The 23906-nt window shown below is 29.2% G+C and overlaps 1 protein-coding gene across 2 annotated transcripts in view; it reads left to right on the forward strand.

Moving 5' to 3' along the window:
- Positions 1 to 23906, forward strand: part of LOC107164705 (neuroligin-4, X-linked-like) — a 335483-nt gene that overhangs the window by 255740 nt on the left and 55837 nt on the right. For both annotated transcript variants that reach the window (XM_089222854.1, XM_089222855.1), the window contains exons 5-7: positions 4589 to 4873; positions 10894 to 11149; positions 11221 to 11443. In XM_089222854.1, coding sequence (XP_089078980.1) covers positions 4589 to 4873; positions 10894 to 11149; positions 11221 to 11443 — 764 coding nt within the window. The remainder of the gene's footprint in view (positions 1 to 4588; positions 4874 to 10893; positions 11150 to 11220; positions 11444 to 23906) is intronic.

Raw genomic sequence — 23906 nt, forward strand, 5'->3', positions numbered from 1 at the left:
GTTTCCAATTGAATTGTATTCTTGATTCTAAAATTTCGGTATTAGATTTAATAGCAAGTATGTTTAATTAGGTATTATAGTGTAATAAAGTTGGTTTATTCAAACAGTAGTATGTACAGAAATCTGAATTTTGTTTTTTCATACATCAAACAATCTTCAATAAATTTATCGATTTTCAGTTTTTGATAATGTATTAATAAAATAATCAATTTTATCATCTGAATTATTCAAATATTATTTATTGCAATTGAAAACCCAACTAGTAACACGATTTAACGCTCCTTAATAATATTATATGTACCATAAATGCTTAATCACTAATGAAAATAAATCCCAAGCTTACTATTTACAATTTTATTAAGAAATTGGTCTTATCAAAATAATATTAAAGTTTTAATTCATTAAATTTATTTTAATATATTATGCGTCTATGAACAATTATTATACTAACAAGCCATTGTTTACCTAGGTACATATTAAACATTTAGAAGCAAAAAAAAAAAACGTATAGTATAAATTGAATGTATTTAAAAAAATATTGAAATTACAAACTAATGTTAAATTTTCATATTAATTATAATATAATTATTACCCACTTAATATATATTATATTATATATTATTTTTTACGTTTTAAAATCTACCGGTATAAGGTGATTTAAATTTAAATTTTTTATTTTTTCAAAAATCTTCAGCAAAGTGAAAGTACCTACGTGTGATTTTAATACAATAACAGTGATAAAAATACTGAAAAGTATGAAAATGTATTAACATAATATAGTATACTTTATAAAGATTAATTAGTTAGATAAATATTTAGATAGGTATGATGAAATTATAGACCTATTGTTGAAAATATATTGTAAAGTATAGGTAGGTATTACGTATTTATGTTACTAATGGAGGAAATTGTCAGCTGTTCAAATTTCCAAAAACTTATGACATCTTATAAAATATTTGAATAAATTTAAATATTATATTATCGTGTACAAACCATTTATTATTAGAGTACGCATCGGACATACCAGAATCACTCATTCCTATCTTATGTGTAGAGAGCTGAAACCCAGGTGTGAAACATGCAACTGCAAACTCACCGTTAAACATATTTTCCTAGAATGCCCCTCTTATCATAACGCTAGATCAAAAGCAAAAATAAACACCTCCTTACTCAAAGACGCACTTGGACCAGGACAAGAAAAAAACATAGTTAACTTCATCAAGATGGCCGACCTTACAACCAACATATAAAGAACCAAAGACAGCACATCACAACTATCAATTTCCATTATATTATAAATTAAATATATAAACCATTGTAGGCTAATAAACATTGTATTTGAAGCCTTTAATTAATAATAAAAAAAAAAAAAAAACCATTTATTATATGTAATTTTATTTGATTTATTTTCCAATTAAAATCATTTTTAGAAGTCTTATATAGAAAGTGTACGTACTATTTATGATTAGTTTTAAATTTTTGCCATAAAATTATTCAATTTCGAAAATTTAACAGAAATTCGCATACGATAAAGATAATTTACAAGCTGTATAATATGTGCATGTAGTAACTCTAAATAAGCAATTACGAACTAATTATAATAAAAGATTTATGTTATAATTAAACTGGTTGAAGATTCCAATTAGTTCAAAATCATGTAAAATAGTATTGGTATTCTGGTATTTGAAAAAATTAAATTTCTAAATAGGTACCTAAATGAATAATAACTGTACAACCGTCATTGCTTGTTATTTTAGTTTATGAAGACAAAACACACTAAATAAATTATTAATACATTAGTGACTGCGCCACACTAATTTTGTTTTTATTGTTGTCTATACAGAATTAAAATTTTCAACTAAATAAACATTTATAATTAAAATATTTACCATACAAAATAATGTTTTATTAGACTTCACTATTTTTATAAGAAAATTAATTTATAGAATTATCCAATAATATGACATAATATTATACCATCATTAATTACACCAAAATTGCATTAAATATTAAAATACATAATGTTGACAGAATTCTTCTTTGATGTTTTGAAAATTGCTTTTCATTCAGTAAATGACAGTTAGCAGAATCAAGTTAATCTCCATATTACATGATACTGTAATGTATGAACCGGCATGGTTTACTACCAAAACTAGCAGAAATAAAAATCAAACACAAAATATTCAATGACAATAGTAAAAATAATTTAATTGAAAAAAAAAACATATAGAAAATAAACGATATTAGATATTAGTATAAGATTTAATGTAGCTAAAACTAATTTACAAGTTATATGACTAATCGTATATATTTACTAATTTTTTAATCAATCTGGCAGAATCCTTGTAACTATATCTTTTTTTCTCATATTATTCATTTCATATATATACAGCTTATATCAGCTAACAATGAATTGAAACTTAAAAATAATTATTGGTTTTGATTTGACCTTTTAGTGTTAGGAATTTTCGTGTCAGAAAAAAGTACGAGATCACTCTAGGTATAGTAAGTGAAAAACAAACTTAATCGATTACCTATCAATAATCGTGGTAATTGTTTGAAATCCATGTGAAAGAATACTATTTTATATATTTTAAATCCTCAAACCAAATAACTGAAAACGTCATGTACGCATCATCATACGTATATGTATATTATGAACAAAAAAAATAAATTATAAATAAAACCAATTCTTTAGGTACCTATTTATGTATCATTATACTTCGTTTTGGTGTGTGGCCGTTGAAAATCTTAGACAAACATTTAAATTCCGATTTGTATTAAGATTGTATCAACGATTAACTATATTATACATTGTGTAACTATTTTTATATATATTATCATTCTTATTTTTTCACAAACTGTATATCATCACAGAGAGCACATGCATTAACTTAACTTTAATTCATAATCTAAATTTGTTTCTAAATAGTGACGGCATGGATGATATTATTATGATACGCATTATACGGTACTTATATAAAGAAAAGAAATAATCAATTTTCAGGTTCTATATAATATGTATCCACCAGTCACCTATAAACCACATACAACAACAAAGATCGCCGAGCATAATAAATTACTTACCCATCAACTGTCTTCTTAAATTTCGTTCATCGCTTTTAGACACTCTAAACTCAAAAAATATCATACAATTTATCGAGTGAATACATCTTGAATTTTAACATAAACACGATGTCATAAAATAAGGGATGAAAAAATACAATAAAACGACAGTTATAAGTTTCCTTTTGACTCGTGAAATCTAATAAGGAAAATAATCATCTGTGATCAGTTTCTACAAATAATCCATTGTACTATACACAATAGGTATTATAATATGTACATTACAACAAAGCAATACAATGAAATACTTTGTAATATTGTTTCATTGTTAAAAATCAGTAATTATATTGTACATAGCATTTACGTTAAATATATTTTTTCTTAAAGTTTTACTTAATTTTTATATAATATTGTTCAAACTTCTCAGTCTGGTACTAATATTTGTGTGTTAAAATGTTTGAGGTATAAAAATATAAATGCTTATTTTTTTACAACAATTATGCTAACATTTTATTCGTCTTTCAGGAATTTAAACAATCATAATGTTCTTTAAAAGTAATAATAAGTGTAATGGATAATGTGCACTAGATCAGTAAATTCAAAAACTTATTTAATACTTAGGTAATATTATCTCAACATACTTCAATATTATAAGTTTTAAAGTAAATTTATAATTTATTTTCAAAAATAAAATATAAAAGTATATTAATTTATAACTGATTCTTATTTCGCCCTCGTATAATTTTACAAAATGTTCTCAATCTGTGTAAAACCATGTATAATAGAAATATAAAATAATTAATTAGCAGTATTAGTAGGTGTACAAAACCACAATGTTCCAACAACACGAGTGTAATTAAAATTAAAATTGTAATATATTATATTATTGATAATCATTAAACGTGATTTGATAATTATTATTTAATTCGACTACAGTATAAAATATAAGACCCAAAGAAAATCTTTATTAATTGTCTGTAATTTTGGTTTTAATTAGCCTATTGCAATAACATACGTACCTAACGCGTGGGAAGGGGAACAGACCGATTTATACGAGCCCACAAAATACCATCTCAATACGAGAATAATAATAATAATAATATGTAGGTCACGTTTTCGTTATTTTTACCCATAAAATATTTTGCTTCATTAATTTCCAAAATAATTATCTCAGAAAAGCCATTAGGAGCAAAAATCATCTTCAATGGAATTTGGAAACGTTATAGCTATATGTTTCAAATTACCACACAAATGATCACATAAAAACAAAATTTCGAACCGAACGTAATAATACTAGTATGTAATGGCAATTTATAATAGTTTGAATGAGATTTTTCTACGGTTAACATCATCATTTTTTTTCATCGGAAATCAATGGTTTGAGAAAGCGAAAATGTCACGACCCAAAACGACGATTTTCAGTCATATGTATATACTATATAAGACACGCCCATGATTGTAATATCTATTGTATCATATTAAATTTTATTTATAATTTTTTCCTCGCGTTTTATGTTTGCAGTGTTATTCCATCGAGCCATACTGCTCAGTGGTTCTCCACTAAGTCCTCTATCTCTGGTCAGAGACCCTGTGTACTACGGTCATCAAGTGGCCAAATTGGTCAACTGTTCGCCTGACTTACAACACTTACACCTGCTCAACTGTCTGCGTGACGCACCACTGGATCAGTTGTTGAACGCACAGCTCCAAGTACCCGAGTTCACCACTGCGTTTGGGCCCAGCGTGGATGGGGTTATTATCGACGTTGGTACTGCTGCGGAGTCAAGCAGGCTCAACGTCCAATCAAGTGAGTAAAATAAATTATACTTATACTTCGACTCTATAATGAAAAATTTCAGAAATTAAACTGTACGGATATTTCTAGGAATAAATTACTAAAGCTGTTTGATATTAATTATAATATTTTTTAATATTTAAAAAATAATAACAATAATTTAAAAACTAAACCTAGATATGTTAGGTACCTAGTTTTGTTAGTTGTACACAACGTATACACATCATTTTATAATTTTATAATAATTCATCTACTATAGTGGTGAATATTTTTTTAATTTATTAATTTTCAATAAAATACCTACAAACAAAGCTGTTGTCACTAGAGACATTTGAATTTATACTGTAAACGTAAGTCAAAGATCTTGAAGTGTAGTGTTGTTTAGTTGTCACCTACAGAATATAGTTCATGTGTGATTGTAATGATAATATAATGAAATTATGAAAATATACTTCTTGTAAATATTTTTCTACGTGAATTTAAATTTTACTTTAAAATTTAAAATTTTTAAGTACCGTTACAGCAATTTAAACGATTTTACATTATAGTTACGTTTAAGATAGAAATCTGTGAAGTAAAATTTACAAAATTTGTGTTATTTATTTATAAATTTATCTAAAACCCATATAAATTTCAAAACTTGAAATAAACTTTAAATTCAAATCTATCAAAAGCATAACATATTTTATCAAATGTGTACTACGATATCACAGTTCACGTATTCACTGAAAATAATTTTATAAATTATATTAAAATATACTATACGTAATAATACTAAACTTGTTTCGACATAATGGTATTAATTATGCATAGATATTTTCAATTAGGTACATTTTTTTCAACATACATATAAAACTAAAATATTATATTTTTTAATTTTTAATCTAAATTGTCGTCAAAGTTCATGGTTTTCTGCACTTTTATAAATACACAAAATAACAGAATTTAAAAGGAAACAATAATTTATATTAATTATATTATGTTAATATTAATTTTTTTCTTTGATATACATTGTTAATATGAAGTAATTATTATTGTTATTTTATTGCATCTTCTTTTGTTCTATTCGATGTCGCTTTAATAAAAAAGTTATTTTTTTTTGGGAGGGTAGGGGTAGTGTAGTGGTCGTGTGGATTAAGGCGTCGGTTGCGACGCGCACCGTCGCTGTTTCGAATTCTGGTCTTGGGCAGGCATCGCATTCTGGGCAGTTTATGCTATCTGGAAAGAGAGGCCGCCCCCCTACCCGGGCATGGCAGAAACCTATGGGTGCCAATTCAAAATTCTGCCAAAACATCCACGATTATCAGAACCAAAAATTCCCTCCCCAACAGTTCCACAGGCTAATGGCCCTTGTTGTCGAAGCCTCAACCCCCAATAATAAAAAAAAAAAGTTATTTAGTAATTTCTTATGACTACAGTTATGTTTTGCATTTAGACTTATGTCCATAACAAACGAATAAATAAAATAAGTTTATAGTATAAAATTTATAAGAAATAATGAAATCTAAATTTTCACTGTATCATAAAAAAATAATATCAGGGTTTTCTTACTTTAGTAATAAGTAATATATATATATAATATATATTGTAGGCTTTGAAATTATACATTCATAATGATTTAAATTTGTGAATAACTTTAGTGGATGAAAAATTAAGATGCTTAAATTGCCAAAACCAGGTGAAGCCGTATTAAATAACAACTTACAACTCAGCCAACCGTATCTGTTTTGTAATCAAATGAAGTCCGCAATGCGTTGAAACTTTTTTTAAGTCATTTTTAAAAATGTGTATTTTTAACACGCTATGATGAATCATTACGCGAACATAAAAAAAAACGTTGTTTTACAGGCATGAAATGTTTGAAAGTCATTAATGCGGAAATACGAAAAAAGTTAAATAATAATAGTTAACTCAGTCGTCATTATTTCCAGTCAATATGTATGGTCGTCATGGACAAACGTGCGCTAATTGCTTCGGATACAAATTTACATTCATCTCGATCTTAGGTCACCAGAAAAAGGATAAGGACAATAACGATAGTGAAAAAATAAAAATAATACACCGGAAACGAAAATCCTCTATATCGCTGCCAGCCGCCCGGAGAGTATTGGTTTCCAATGGGAACTTAATCCAAAGTGCGACGATCTCAACAAGGTTTTGTTTATCCTGGGAGGGCACTTATCGTTCATGCTAATGGGCCCGGAGAGGTTTCGGTTAGATCGCCCTGAATAAATGGGATTGGTTTGTAGAGCACAGAGTTTTGAATAAACGGATTTTTATGCGAATAAATGGATACAATTTCGGGTAGGAAGGGGTGAAAGCGTGAGTGCGAGTACCTATGATTTATTTTTTGTACGGTCTTGACTTATATTATATTATGCCCATGGTATATTATGTGAACGACACTGGACCCCATACGGTGTTGTTATTGTCCACCAAAGTCAAATCCTGAAATAGATGATCGAATGTTTTCCGTCATACCCACGTCCTCACTCTAACGGAAAATAAAATTATTCCCGCTGTGATGACGACCCCCCCCCCCCTCCGATTCGGTTGCACCACCGTGCAGGATGTATTTTTATGATACTCTATTTTCGTCTAATTTTCGTTAACAATAACGTTTGGCTGTTACAGTAATCCCCCCCCCCGCGACGGGTGTGTGAATAATAAGGAGAAGAAATTTATTGAACTATGTCTGTGTGTACAATGTTACCACATGATACCACACCCTCTCGGGCCTGTAGTCATCTACAATATTCTATCGTATATCTACAATCTACCGCTGCGATTACGTGATAAATTAAACCTGATACGCTGTTTACAAGTTCAAACAAAGCGTAATTTCGGATATGGCGTCTGCGTAACGTTGGCCTTAACACGCGTGAAATTTGGCCGAATTGCATTATACAAACTCGTTAAGCAGTATATTATTATCATACACCATATCCGAATGTATAATATTGCCAAACAACTTTTAGACGACCTAGTTTATTAACAATCTCGCTGACGGTGCACGTGTATATTATAATTTTATCCTTTTAGGTTGCATTTGATATTCACATAGTAAGTCGCCGCGAGTGTGACTTAACACTCTACAGTTGTCCGCCAATATTATCGTTATATTTTTTTCTTTCCACTATTGTTTTTAATCCTAGCTAATAAGTGTGTGTTTGTGTGGGTGGGTGGGTGTTCATTATTTATCTTAAAAATAATATTATTTTTACTTTTTTTACATTCATATCAGCTACATAATAATACTATGGTTATGATTTGATTTATCAGTTGATTGATACATTGTTCGCTAATAAATCGAGTCTTTTGTTGTTTCCGCGTGACCGAAAATCAATTTTCATAAACTGTTTTTTGTACATTGTTTACCTTAATGTATTTCTTTAGAATGACATTTAATTCCGGACTACTTATCATATTATGTTGTTTGTATATAATTGTGATTCCAAAATATAAATAAAAAATATCGCAAGTGACAACAATAATGACAAGAAACAAAGTGCAAACCTTTCATGAATAATTCTTTACATCCTTACTACTCCAATCGTTATTGAATTTTCACTCTGATTTTCATATTCATTTATTCATCAGATTCCATAACTTACAGTTTCCTGTGTTAGATTAACTCGTGTTTTTCTGGCAATTCGGTGGCAATGAGTCATCAACCCTTTACTCCCGTCTCTAGAAATGAGCGATTCCATTGCGACACCTTCAAGTATTTATAAATCTTTCGTCTACACTGATTTCCGGTTGACTTCCGTGTAACCGACTAAATCATTAAAGTTTGATCAGTGTCACTGACTTTTGTAACTTGTTTATTATATCATTGAAAATAATAAAAATCGTTTTCACGTCATAAATAATAATAAAAAAAGTAAAAGTAATACACTTTTGTTTTTATTGTTTAAGACCAGGTTTAAGGTTGTTTCTATTCATATAATCATTGCATACTTTGCTCTATTGGTACTCATTTACCACTACAGACCGACTGGTAAAATATTAGGATGTGTGAGTGTGAAGTGTGTGTGAGGTAAATGTAGTTGTATCAGTTGAAATCAGCAATGTCGGGATTTTCGACAAATACTGACGAGGTACATAATGGAATAGGGTATATAATACTTTATATATGTAAATGTGTTAGTGTGTATCTACTTATCTATAATATACTATGAACAATTAGTATGTGATTAGTCATAAAGTAATCCTGTATACTTAATAATTTTTGATAATTTAAGATATAAAAATATAAAAATATCACAGCAACAAATAAGTTTACTGAACTGGTTAAAGCATTAATATATATATATATATATATATATATAATAGCATTAATAACTAAATATCTGATGGCCTGACAAGAAATAATAATTACAATATAATATGATCTTACTGGTGAAATAAAATACAAAATACAGTGAAAACTCTTTATAACGAAATTCGTTACAACAAAACACTCTATATTACGTAAATAACATTAAGTTAACTTATAATAATTGGTTTGATTTAAAACCTATTAATTATGAAAACTCTTAATAACGAAAGAAATCACATGGTCCCTTCAGATTCGTTATAGAGAGTTTTCACTGTATATGTTATAATAGCTACTAGATACTCGCAAAATTAAAATAATGAATTGCACCACACTTGGAAAAAAAATACATAACAATATCATTATTTGTTGATTTTTGCATGAGATAAATATAGTATATAGTTACCTATATGAATTATAATAAAATATGGTAAGCGATTATGATTATAGAACTACAGGAGTCAGGAACCTTTTCGTAGGAAAGAGTCTTTTTTTTAAATTTTACAAATCTATGACGTCTAGAGATCCGGAAAAGTTGTTAGGTCCTAGAACCAAACAACCTATTTTTTTAGTCGTTGTTGTAGTATTTTCCCAACTTTTTTTAGTAAAATTTATATTTTACAGGTCTCGATGTATTGATGCATTTTTCAAAGAGCCATAAATTACAATAGCCACATGCTACTCTAGATCCACAGGTTTCCACCCCCTGTTAAAGAGAATCTACTACGTAAATAATTTGGTGGTTCACACCTAAGGTTATAATATTAAATATTTTGAAAAATGTGTGCCCAAGAATATTATATAGTAACAAAAATAGAAGTTTAAAAAAAATCACGCGCAAACACTAGAAAGAATATATTTTATGTACAAAATAGCTTGTAATTCGGGTATCAATACAATACTAAAAAATACTGTGATATTATCGGATACTATTGTGGTAAAAATAACCTAAATAAAAATAATAATTCACAACGATCAGATAATAATATTTTATTAAAACTACGTGTGTGTGATGAGTGTATTACATCAGCCAAACAATCCATCCATATATTATATAAGCCATTTACCGATTTTTGTCGACTGTTATAACTAGTAGGTCGTGGCAGACATTTATCAACATTCAGCGAAAACTATTCATATCATATTAAATATGATGAAACTAATAATCATAAACATATTATTTCTTAATAATATTAACTTCGAAGAAAATAGGATGAGCGCCTAAGTGAAAAATCGAAATAATTTTGTTATGAAAATTATATTAAATTCTTGAAGAAAATTTAGTTTAATATAAACGTTTTTAATCAGCATGATGAATAATGGACAATATATTTCGTAGAAAAAGTTACAGTTTTAGTTGAAAAGATTGAATAAGATAATAGGTAACAAATAAAAAAGTCTCTTATCAACATTTAAAATGAACACACTATGATTACGCGTTATTTTTCTACATTACAGAGCATATTAATATAATAATATATCATGTTAAGTTATTATGCTTTACTTTGATTTTAATAAACTCGAATCTATTACCTTATTACCTATATGACATTTTTGTTTTAATTTGTATTTATAAAAATAGGTATTGTAACACATGTAGAAAATTGTATTGGGCATTATTACAAATATAGTTTCATTTAATACTTGTTGATAAACTAATGCCACCGATTCACGTATATTTCTAACGAAAATAACCTTTTTTTTTTCGTTTTAGACGGTCAAGATAATGGACCCGGTAGACCTCCAGAGGATCCAAAGGAATTGGTTTTGGCTAACGGATTCGGGCCAGCTATTCTTACTAATCCGTCGGCCCGGCAACGGTTGCTTTCCAGGTTGTCTAGATTCGATCTGATGTTGGGCGTAGTGCGGGCCGAATCGTTTTTCGCATTTACCGGCGACGATGTCCAATACGGTATAGAAGCCGATCGGAGGACTAAAATTCTTAAGACTTACGTCAAAAACACGTACAAGTGAGGATTTTCAACGCTCCGTCGTCAGTTATCACGAAATCGTGATGCTCACGTTGTTTTTTTTCTCGAAGGTACCATTTGACGGAAATATTGGCGACCATCGTAAATGAATACACCGACTGGGACAGACCGGTACAACATCCGGTGAACATCAGAGACGAGACTTTGGAAGCCCTGTCCGACGCCCAAGTCGTAGCACCCGTGATCAACACGGCAGATCTCCATTCAGCCAATCGCAGGAACTCGTATTTATTCGTGTTCGATTACCAGACGAAGTACGGGGATTATCAACAAGTAAGTTTCCAACATCCATCCGTCATTATTTCATTAGATTTAAATTTATCGGTTCTGATTTATGGACTTACAATTATAGCAACCAGTATACATTCTATTTCCTTGTATGATTTTGACCAAACACATTTAAAACTGCACTAGAGATTCGATTCTATTCGACCGTACATTTTTTGTTTGTTTTATACGATATTTCGTGTTCATCGATTAATATTTTTCGGAATGCAATGAGAATACGCGGTTATATATGTGTATGTGGTACGGTGTATAGACATCTGATATTATTAACGCTTCCAATATTAGTTGAGTTTAGTGCAAGACTTTCAATCAGCTGGTCACTTGAACAATAATATAATATTGACATTATCAAATTCAACCTAACACATTATTCTATTCCGATACATAACCACTATAGTATGATCCATGTTTAAGTTACGTTTGGGTTCAAATGCATATATTTTATTTTATTTGGCTAAGGTATACAGATATAGTCGTGTATGCTTCAAATGGTTTTATGTATAATGTATACCAAAATATAAACTTAAGTATTTAGTAATAAATATTATGATAGATAAATGAATAGTAATGTAATATTTATAGATAACTTGCTATCGAATAAAATTATTATAGTACAAATAGTTCAGCAATATGTATAAATAATAAGTGCCAGTCATAATAGAACTAAAAAAAAACTCACAACACCAATACTCATATACACGTTTATATTAATAACGATATTATTAATTATTTTTAATTAAAAACCGCTATCCGCTCTATGGTCTATAAACAAATACCTAAGTCATATAATTATATAAATTTCATAATTTTCATAATAATTACATGATAATACTATGAAGCATCGTGTTGTTTAAGATAAAGTATATAACAATTTTTTTTTTAATACGTAAGCAATAATTTAAAGTATGAAAATAATATTTAGGTAGAAGTGTTGATAACACTTGAGCTATAGCTAAAATATAAACTCATGAGTATTCTTTTGAAATATATTGATATAACAAGTAGTATGACAAACAAAATATAACATTGGAATTTAAATCAAAGAAACTCTTTAAAACTTTTTATTTTCTTGTAATTAATGTGTTTTATGGTTATTTTCTAATGGAAATATTAATTTATATTTTATAGAATACTAAAACTGGATATTTTTCAATACTAAATTAGGATGGTATTATTGTAATACTTGTATTTATATTTGAATTTTTAGTATTATTAGTATTTGAAAAAAAAAACAAAAAAACAAGATTATTTTAAGTATTAAAATGTCCACAAGTTAAAATAAATTAAATTAAAAAGTGCCATTTTCCTTGCTTATTAATGCATTTGATAAGAAATAAAGAGAATTTTTTTGGTGTGCGAAAATGTATCAAAAATTTCATTCTAGTGTTTCATTCCTTGGAAAATTGTTGTCATCATGTGTAACAAACATTGTCATATACGTCAAATCTTGTGATTGTCCTTTAATATCGTTATATTATAGTGTCGTTCTTATTCACCAAAAAGATTTTTTTTAAAAACCACTTAGAACATTATCGGATTTGAATGGATTTAAGCGTATGTATTCATATAAATAATGTAAGCATTTCAACACAGACATCAATAACTAACACTAAAATTATCAAGGAAAAAACGAAGTAATACGCATTCATAATATTATGTCAGCAGCTATTCGTTGCTGTGGCGTACTTACAGTACCTAGTAAATTAATAATATAGAGCAAAACCGCCAATCAGTTTCTATGTACTATACAATATCATGATATAAACATTATAAACCCTTATAAACGGAATGAACAAGCTTTGAACGAATAACTCATCGAAAAGGAAAAATATATTGAAATGTTGGTTTTCGCATCAAACACTTTTGTTAATGGAGTATTGGAGTGATTTTAACAGGAGTGAACATTATATGAGGTTACATTAAAATAGTATTTTGTACTCTATTGACACATACTATATACACATAGCTGTTGTATTTCTTTTCCAACACACGTTAGCAGGAGTAAATATAATAAGCGGGTAAGTCATGGATATCACTCTGCTGTACAGTAGGTTACAAGTGGGTTACTGTAATGGATGGAATTAAATTTGAATTAAATTATATTATATCATTGTACACCGTATACAGTATACGAAAAACGATTCTGAGCGGAGACGGTTTATCTGTCAAGGATATATTATAGATTATTAAAAATTTTCAAATCTTAGATTTAAAAAGAAAATAGCCGCTCAAGTGCTTTGAAAATTTTACCATGGTAATATAAGTAAACAACTCAAATTTCAAGGTCTTACAATTTTTTTTAACCGAATCACAACAAAAAACTCCAAAAATTAAAATGTCTATAAATAGCTCAAAAATGGCTAAAAATTTTTGAAAATTAAACCGTGAGAAACAATATTAAAAATACATCAAAAAATATCTGTTGTCATTTTTCATTTGAAGCAATATTTCTAGTAGAAAACGTCGTCCGTAATTATTTAATATTATAAAATCGTGAAATCGTACGTTTTTCTCTTTTATCCGCTTTTATTTCGAGTACCGTTTCGAAAATCGAAAAATGACCTATCTAAATTACTAGCTCGAGAACATAACCTTTCAGAAAAGATGCTACACTTGATACTTCTGAACAAGTTTAGAGGGAGAAAAAGTGTTTACAAAATAAAAAACAAAAACAAAAAGAAGAAGAAATGAACATAAAACCAATACATTCCTCGCTCAGCTCAGAATCTAAAATAGAGTTTTCTACCTGTATTCTAGCTGGAAAATCCAATTTTCTCGTGAAACTGATTTTAAGTAATCAATGAACAGGTTAAAAAAATAACAACACACAAACATACAAACTGATGTGGATACTGCAGTGACAAATGCACCAACATCAATATGGTCTAAAATAAAAATTGTTTACACATTACATAGAGTCTAGTTATTGAAACAGTGATTTACTGAGGAATTGAGAGTCGGTAAATATATATAAACTACCTACTCTAGGTACCAAAAATACAATATAAAGAACAATGTATCTTCGGCAAATTAATATTGTTAGTCGGTGTTTAGTCAGACAGGAAATTTTAGTGAAAAGTGAAAATCACACATCATGTATAGGACACAGAACTCTTTCTCCATGGCTAAAATGAGATATCCGAACCATTAAAAAATTATTATTAAAACGTTCCAGTGACCAACTGCCACTACGAAACAATAATTATTATTATTGATAAAATTTGAGTACTTATTTATACTTTTACATTCATCATCATAGATATTACATAAAAGGTATTATATTTAAATGATCTGAGCTGTTAAACTAGAATACAATTTATTTAAGTACGCGGAATTGACAGAATTAGAAGAAAAAATTCTCCAGCAGAAAAATTGTAATCGTTTAACTAACACTTTATTAATCACGATATAAGGGGGCAGAAACCAGGCCTCTATACTAATCGTTTTTTATTTTTTATTTTTATGCTCGATACAAAACTTTCAATAATAAAATACAACCAATTATACAAGCGTGAAGCGACCGTGTCGTCCCAAACACCATAATTTCCAGAAAGATATTTAATCAATGGTTAATCTAGAGCCTAAAATATCAAAATTATTCAGTATACATAATATTATTATAAATTATTCTCATTACAGATTCATTTTAAGTTGAAATTTTCAACGGCCCTCTTTTCCAATTCTAACATTTCTACACTCTTCCCCTCCCCCAATGAGAGGACCTTGGTAATATAAATATATAATAATAATATATAATAACTATAAAACATTTTCATAATTATTCCAAAACGTGAATAATATCCACTGTTGTCACGATACAAATGTTACGAAATTCTACAGCAGAAACACATTCTTAAAGGGTGTGTGAGACTCCTATATGATATGTCAGTACTGTATAGTTATGGTCATGTATCCTTAGATAAATTTTTATTATAACTTGGACATTTTAATTTGATTTAAATAATTATCAACACTATCGATATTCAAATCATATTATGATTGGCTGGTATGTGGGTATAATTATGAAATAACGTGTCACAACTTTTTTAATAGAACTATGCTACTGGTTAAATTTATTCTGTTCCAGACGATCTGGGTATGGTTATTTGATATTTGATATCAAGTACATTACATTTTTTTTTTTTTAATTTCATCAAAATGTCTTCTCTCATTGCAATGTAGAAGTACATGGATTTTGAGCACACTTCACGCAGTCAAAATGAAAACTAAATTATTAATAAAGTGAGAAGACAATAGTATATCTACAAAAAAGGGAACAAATAGGTACTTTCAAATCAACAAAAACTCATTCAATGTTCCGTCCATTGAACGAGCACGTAGGTAATAATTTGATGTAAAAATTGTTCATGTTATGTGTAAGAAGAAAGAAAAATGGGTCCTCTATGTTGTCGGTATTTCGATGGAGAGGCGGGGGTCACAAAATATTATGGTAACACCACGGTTACGTGAGGTAGATCAAATACAGAATTCCTACGCATCCCAATTACCAAGGGTATTCAATAGTATAATGCCCTGTGTGCACGAAGATGAAGTTACCATCTTTTTTTTTTCAAGTGTTTCTAACATACAAGGTCATCGAACTTATTGAAATAATAAAAAAAATTTCAACATCATGAAGTTGTTAAGCGTAAATTAATTACAATATATACAGTAAAACTATCAAATCTCCATTATATTATAAATTAAACATGTAAACCATTGTAGGCTAATAAACATTTGTATTTGAAGCCTTTAATTAATAAAAAAAAAAATATACATATATACATATATATATATACAGTAAATTACAGTAGGTAAATTACAAAGATGAATAAATAAATAATAAAATATGACATCATAATAATTAGTTAATCTAAGTGTATTTTTTTTTTTTGTATATCTTATTGGTATTGAGAAAGGGCATCATGAGGACACGCCGGAGGGTAGGCTTATCGCTGAGTTTGAAATATTTTGCACTTTTGGCGTTGTTTAGTTGGCTAAAAAAATGTATTGAGTGATACGGTATGTAGGATTTAACCATTGGGAGTCTGAAGTCTGTATGAAACGCTTCGTTTCTGACGAACCACGGCACGTTAGATATTATGCGTAGAATCTTGGACTGAAAGACTTGAATTATATTTATGTGAGTTTTGGCACAGTTATCCCAGATGGGAGCAGCATAGAGTATTAATGGTCGTAGAATTCGCTTATAAAGAACAAAGAAGCATGGAGCACTTCCAGCTTAAGGTGGTTTGACGTTTGATTAAGTGGTAAAGAATTTTGAGTCATTGGTAGCCTTGTTGGAGTTTCGAAAAAAATGTGAGGGTTCCAAGTTAATTTTTTATTTAAGATAACACCTAGATATTTTATAGTTGGAGACCAGGATATGTAGTCGTTATTAAGTACTAGAGAGGGAAGGGTATTGGGGCGACGAAGTGTAAATAATACTGCTGTACTTTTTGAGGAGTTTAAGATAATTTTCCATTTTTTCGCCCAGCACTTTATTTTGTTTAAGTGGCACTGTATATCATTAGTGGCAATGTGTACGTCACTGGAGCTTGAATAGACAACACTATCGTCAGCGTAAAGAGAAACTTCTGTGTTAGGTGTGGTGGGAAAGTCCGCGATGTATAAATTAAAAAGCAGGGGAGAAATTTTTGATCCTTGGGGAACACCGGCTGTTATTTTTTTTATTGATGAACTGGTGTCATTTATGCGAACAGCAAAACAACGGTCAGAGAGGAAGGATTTAATTATATTAAAGATTTCAGGATGGGTATTTAAAGTTTTTAATTTGAACAGTAGGCCGTCGTGCCAGACACGATCAAAATCTTGCGCCGTTACCATCTATGAGACGTCTGTTTTTACTCTAAAAAGTGATGGTATATTGTAATATCTGCGTACCTTCAAATAGAAGTAAGAACTATTCATTTATTAATTAATTCAGTGAATAAATCAAAAACAATAATCTGTGTGTGAATTCTCTCTTGATTCGGAAATAATTATAAATTTTGATGGTACATATAAAAGAGACATAGAATAAAATATATTATATAGCAACAACGCACATATTATAATATCCTATAAATATAATATTATATATTATATAGTATTTGTTTCCGGAATGGTATATGGAGGTATAGTGACTTTCAACATCATCCTTATATAGAGATTGTCGAGAGTAACTTTTTAAACTTTTGATAGTGCCAACGGGCATGGTGTGGTGGATGGTGGTATTGCACGCGTGGTAAGGGATGTGAAAAATGCGGTGAGCGACCGTGAGGCTGCCAGTGGTGGTGGGCAATAGCTATAAAAAGGAAATCAACCTATCTGGACCTACGGGTACAAGGGGTCGTATGCTGTGTTGATAGGAAGTGTGGTCGTGGCGGTCATGTAGGGGGAAGACGGTAAATTTCATTTGTGACAGTGGGTTTGCAGACTAGTCGGACGACGTTGGGGGAGGCAGCTACAGTAATGAATAAGACCGGCAGGAAATAAAAGACAAACAACGTTCGTGTTGAACTCTTCTGGCCCGGTCTCTGATTTATAATACAGGCCTTGTATATATATATATATATATATATAAACACACCCACCGCGCCCATGCCCTTATTTACCATCCATCCGGCTCCTAGCCACCCCTAGCCGATCGCCGCCGTTAACATCCTCTCACCCATTGCACCGCCGACAGTGCGGCAAAAACGAGGAAGAGGAATATTTTTCAATTAACCACCACTTTTGGTGCACGAGTGTCCGCTCTAGACGTTTCATGACAGCATACCCCCCCCCCACCATCATGCTACTCTTATTCAGCTGCAATCAGGTCGCATCCTAAATATTTTTGTTTATCGTATATGCCTTTAATCACTTTTACCTATATACAATCGTTCGGACTCGGTTTACCACAGGTAAACACAGTCCAGATAATATACTTGTACCTCATTTTGGAAGAGACGAGGCCCATCAAAACGTCACGTATAAATTTATATATAGGTACTGATGCAATCTTGCTGATTAGGCAAATAATATAAGGTTTCATGTATTTTTTTTTAGCAGAAATACTTATATTTACTACCAGCAATAATGCCTTAAGACGTTTTCGACCTCGGGGATCTAGAATATTTTAGGGGTTTATCAAATTATCTTGACGTCGAACGTAATATTTTGTAGACCAGCGTCCATTTATAAATGTCACATGAAACACCACGGGTTCGCAGTGTGTGTCGTTGATTAGACTCGATCTGATACAAAATATAATCTTCACGTTAAATTTTTATACTATGTATTAATATCTTTAAATTAGTAAAATTTGAGAAAAAAAAATGATGATATTATAACCACAGTGTAAAAAAATATTTACAGACTGTGTGTGTAAACTCAAAGCAACCACCTTAAGGGGTTGTAAAATGAAATACATTGTATAATTAAACTATTTAAAACCACTCTTCAATATTTATTTTATTAAAATATAAAATAAGCTAATTAAATATAAACACCTGGCAAACAAACTATGAGTGTATACAAAATAATTGTCCTCGAATGGACAGCAATATTAATTATTGCTTATACCATTTAACATTGGGAATACCCAAAATGTTTTGTGTAGAAATACAAAATATTAAACATTATGACAGAGATATAAGTATTTTACTTGACTACATAATATAAAATTTTATTTATGTATCATAGGGACGTAGAAGGAAAATGTTATTTGTGTAGAAAGATCGGTAAGATAAAATAAATCATAATATTATGTTACTTAATGTTTTTATTATAATTTGGTAGTAGTAAAATGTTATTATTATAAGTTGTATATAAGCTTTATATAAAAGCAAAGGCCTTTGTTAATATTCAATTTCAGAAAACCAAAGAAAAAAACATCGCTTATTATTTATTCATCAAAAAGCAATAAATTGTGTTATTTATTTAAATTTGAAAAATACAGTTTATCTAAATTAAAGGCAATCTTTTTACTGTCAATACTGTCATGCGTTAAACCATCGAAATCGCCCTCGACTGATAATATACAATATTTATCTCATTCAACCACACATATCACACCGACACTTACAAACATACGGGAATTTATTATTATGTATATTTTATCCTTTATAATAATAGTAAATTTATTAGCACACATTTTTTATTTTACAAACTCTGATGTACATATATTATATTACTCAATAATCTTCTTCTATTAATATAACAACGTTTCGATGTTCTGTCAAATCGGTCAAATCGAGATTTGCCTATAGGGGCCGGGTAGATCGGACGGATGGATGGATAAGATACCAGAAAGATCGGTGGAGGTGGTTTGATATAACAGGGGATGAGAATAAAAATAAGAGAGACAGAGTGAAAGACAGACAGACAGAGACGGATATATGGTCCCGTTGTTATTGCTTATGACGGTATAGCAATTACGTCGTCCGCGGAAAAATGATGAAGGACCGGCCGAGGAATGAGAAAACTCCGTCATTCCATCTTTGGATCGCTTAATTTCTTTTTTGCTCCACTCTCCTTCTGTCCATTTTGCCGTTCACCTAAGGAAATAACATACACTGTCAGCACGGGTGTAATGAATGGTGCTCGAGACTCTAAACGGCCGAATAATGAATCTTTTCCCGGCCGACCGTCTCGAGTGCTCTGGACATGTAATCTCGAAAAATAAAAAATAAATACTTGAAAACCAAACGCTAAACGACCAGTGAAAAAAAATTATCTCCACTCTTATATATATCGTATTTAACGAAAATTATGATTAACATGACAAAAATAATAATTCGCGACTTCGCGTGCCGCTTGCGTTAGACTTGTCATGGTGATAGAAAATCGCACGAGGAATGATAAAAATATAAAATAATATAATAGTAAAAATAATAACGATAACAATAACGTCATTTGAACGATTTTTTTTTTTTGTTCAACAACATTTCCGTGGAAGACGCATCCCATGTTTCAGAAACTCTGGATTGTCCAAGTTAGACTAAAAGTACGATTGCTGTCAGAAATTCACGCGTGTCGTCGTAATAGACGGGAGAACGGTAAATTAACAGCGAACAAATAATGGATAGAAAAAGCGTTCGTTGTTATTTTTTTTCTGGATAAATTGAAAATAGTGAAAATAGTGAATGGTCCTCTCCGTAAAGTACCACACTGCCAGAGATGTCGGACCTCTGACATCTGAGAAAGAGAAACATTTTCGATTTCGCATTCAATTTAATTGTCAATAGATGAAAAAATGGAAGAAAAATACCTTAGTAAAAAAAAGTTTAGCATTCAGACAGAATACAAAAGCCCAGAGTACCTACGGTACTCTTCTGGTTCCACTCACCAAGTAAGAAGGGATAGTGTAGTTGCATAATCAGTTTTAAATTGAAACCAATGATTTATTATGAAAGTAAACCTATTTTCTTGAAATAAATTACACTTCATACCTACATGGTTATTTAATTTTGATTACCTTTCTTCGATAAAATGTATTTCCAGTTTCAGATTTTCAGTACACTACTTACTTTTTTTCAGAAATGAATTTTTTTTAAAAATGTCATGTTTTTAAAAACTGTGATATAATGGCACAGTATTCATAATTACATATTATAAAATTTTGACTTTATTTACGAAATTTCCTACATAATTTTTAATTGCGATTCGAGTTATAAATTAATACACAGAAATACATTATGGTTGAAAAAAAAATATTTAATGTTATATAATTTATAATATACCTACTATCTGTAATTATTTATTCGTAATGAATTTAACTGAACCTATGTAAAATGTTTGACTGAACACTGAGTTTCTATTTGATTGCACTAAACTTTTTGTATAGTTACTTTTGCCTCAAAAACTACCTCTGCGATGAGACTTGATAGCCAACAGATCGTTTGTAATTACTATTCATTTGGAATACTTTTTTGTTTTTTATCGTATACACAACGGTTTTGTGTACAGTTAAAATGTATTACATTTTCTTATTGATTATATTATTTACGAGTATAATATAATTTAACGTGAAACACATTTCAATAGAAATTTAGTTTAGATAATCGTTAAAATTATATAAATCGTATTTAATTCCTGCTTCAAAAATACCTTTGGTACTAACTCTTCATCGTTTATTTATTTATTACCTATATAAACTCATCAATGAGGTGATAATCCAGCAATATATAAACAAATACATTGTTTTAAATATTTATAAAAACAAAATATTTTACAGTTTAACACAAAAAATATTATAAACAATAAAACATTACGATCTATATTTAAACTATTTGGCATAAATAATTAAAGTGTTTTAAAAACTGAAAGTTAATATTAATGATATTAATGTTTATTTTTTATTTCTATATTATAATTACTATTGTATTATGGTAATAATTTTGATTTTATTCCTATTTTAATACAATGTCTTAAGCGACAATGAAACATTTCAAAATACTTGAGTTTTTTAAATTCTTGTATAATTGGTACAAAAAATGATTTTGCTATTAAATTTTTACGAAAATATCGTTTCTAATCATCCAAATAAAAAATCTGTGACGGGTCACAAGAGATCGCATTATTAAACACCATGTATCAGCTGGATAATTTATAATTTCGGTCTTGGATCCTTTTAAAATAAAAATTAGAAATATTATAATTAATTTTCTTCATTAACTGTACAAAGCTTTCACTATAACTATTTGAATTTTAAAAAAAAAAGCGTATAGCTCATGGAATATGTAGGCTTAATTAAACAGAAATATGGTCGGGAATTTAATTACACTATAATGTCTTTAATGCTATTTTTACGCAAAAAAATAATAAGTTAAGAAAAGATTAGAGGTATCCTCATCATTATCGGTTAATGTTTTAAGGACATATTTTATTTAAGTCTGTGTGTTGGATTTAAATATTAATCGATAATTATTTTCAATACATAAATAAATACACAATTGATAGTCAAAAATCATCCGGATTAAATTAATTAAAGTCATAAAATGGTAATTTCAATTTGATTTTTCAATTGGTTTTTATATATTAAATATAATATTGAAAATTATGTTAATACAATAAATGAATAAATGATTCATTTCACCGAAGTAAGACAGTTTAATAATATATAGTTTTATTTATTTTCGTATCAAGAGTATATATAATGTAAAAGCTGACAGGAAACTTTATTTCAGGATATATTCAATCACACTTGAAGTTAATACAGTTTATTAAATGAATAAAACTCGAAGTGCATATTTATGTCGGGTGAATAGTTTGAAGGACAATAAATATCAATATTTGATTATTTATTTTTTTTACTAGAAGATTCACAGGACTATCATTTCCCAATACGACAGTGACACGTCGTAGGCAATATACAAATATTATTAAACTAAAAGCAAAACACTGAGCTTTTTGAATACATTGGAAAGATTGAAATAATTAAACACACTAAATACTAATACATACTAATACTAATCTACTAATACGTTACAACCGTTGTAAAATCGCATGATAACCGCATATTGTAGTACACGTATTAGTTTAAAAAAAAACTTCAAATGAGACAGCATCATTGTTCAAACTGGTTAGAATAAATATCGAATAGGTACCCAGAGTATAATATTTTGTAATGGGTATCGTGCACTTGTCCACTGAAAATGAGTTACGCTAAAAATTTGCATCATGTGTGATATTGCGTACACAAAGGCTACAGAGTAAGACAATGAGATGATTTCAAACACAAAATTAATATATATACAGGGTGATTTTTTAAGCATGCTCGCCCCATTTTTATGCTTAAATTATGCATATATTCAAATTTTGATTTTTGGAATATTTAAGTGTAGTTAAAGGCGATATTTTTGAGTACTTAGATTTTTCACAACTTTTAAGGAGTATCCTGTAGCGATACCAACTTTGGTTTTTCAAATGACAACCTATATGTTTTAAAGCAAAATGTGATTCAGATAATTTTTCTGAAAATTTTGACATATTGCAATCAAAATTCGAACGAAAACTTCCAGAGTTATTCTACTTGAAATACTAAGGAATAAGGATAAAAGTCTAATACTTAAATGCCTACGTTGTAAATGGATACGATAATTATAATTCGGTATACAATATAAAAATAAAATATTTGTTAATAATCACTACTTATTACTAAATGGCCAAATATTGCATCTGACAATTTTCAAAAGAAAAGAAAATATGAATAAAATAATATCCTTTTTATTTTATCCATGTTACCTATACCTTATAGGCAACGTTAATATTTGTATAGCATAGGTATACCTACTTATAATAAAATACCGAACAATAGTGTACAATAGCACAAATGCGAAATATGTACGTGTATCCATTTACAACGTAGGCATTTAAGTATTAGACTTTTATCCTTATTCCTTAGTATTTCAAGTAGAATAACTCTGGAAGTTTTCGTTCGAATTTTGATTGCAATATGTCA

This window comes from Diuraphis noxia, unplaced genomic scaffold (assembly GCF_037042655.1).
Source record: "Diuraphis noxia isolate RWA-SAM2 unplaced genomic scaffold, SU_Dnox_SAM2 contig0003, whole genome shotgun sequence".
Classification (NCBI taxonomy): domain Eukaryota; kingdom Metazoa; phylum Arthropoda; class Insecta; order Hemiptera; family Aphididae; genus Diuraphis; species Diuraphis noxia.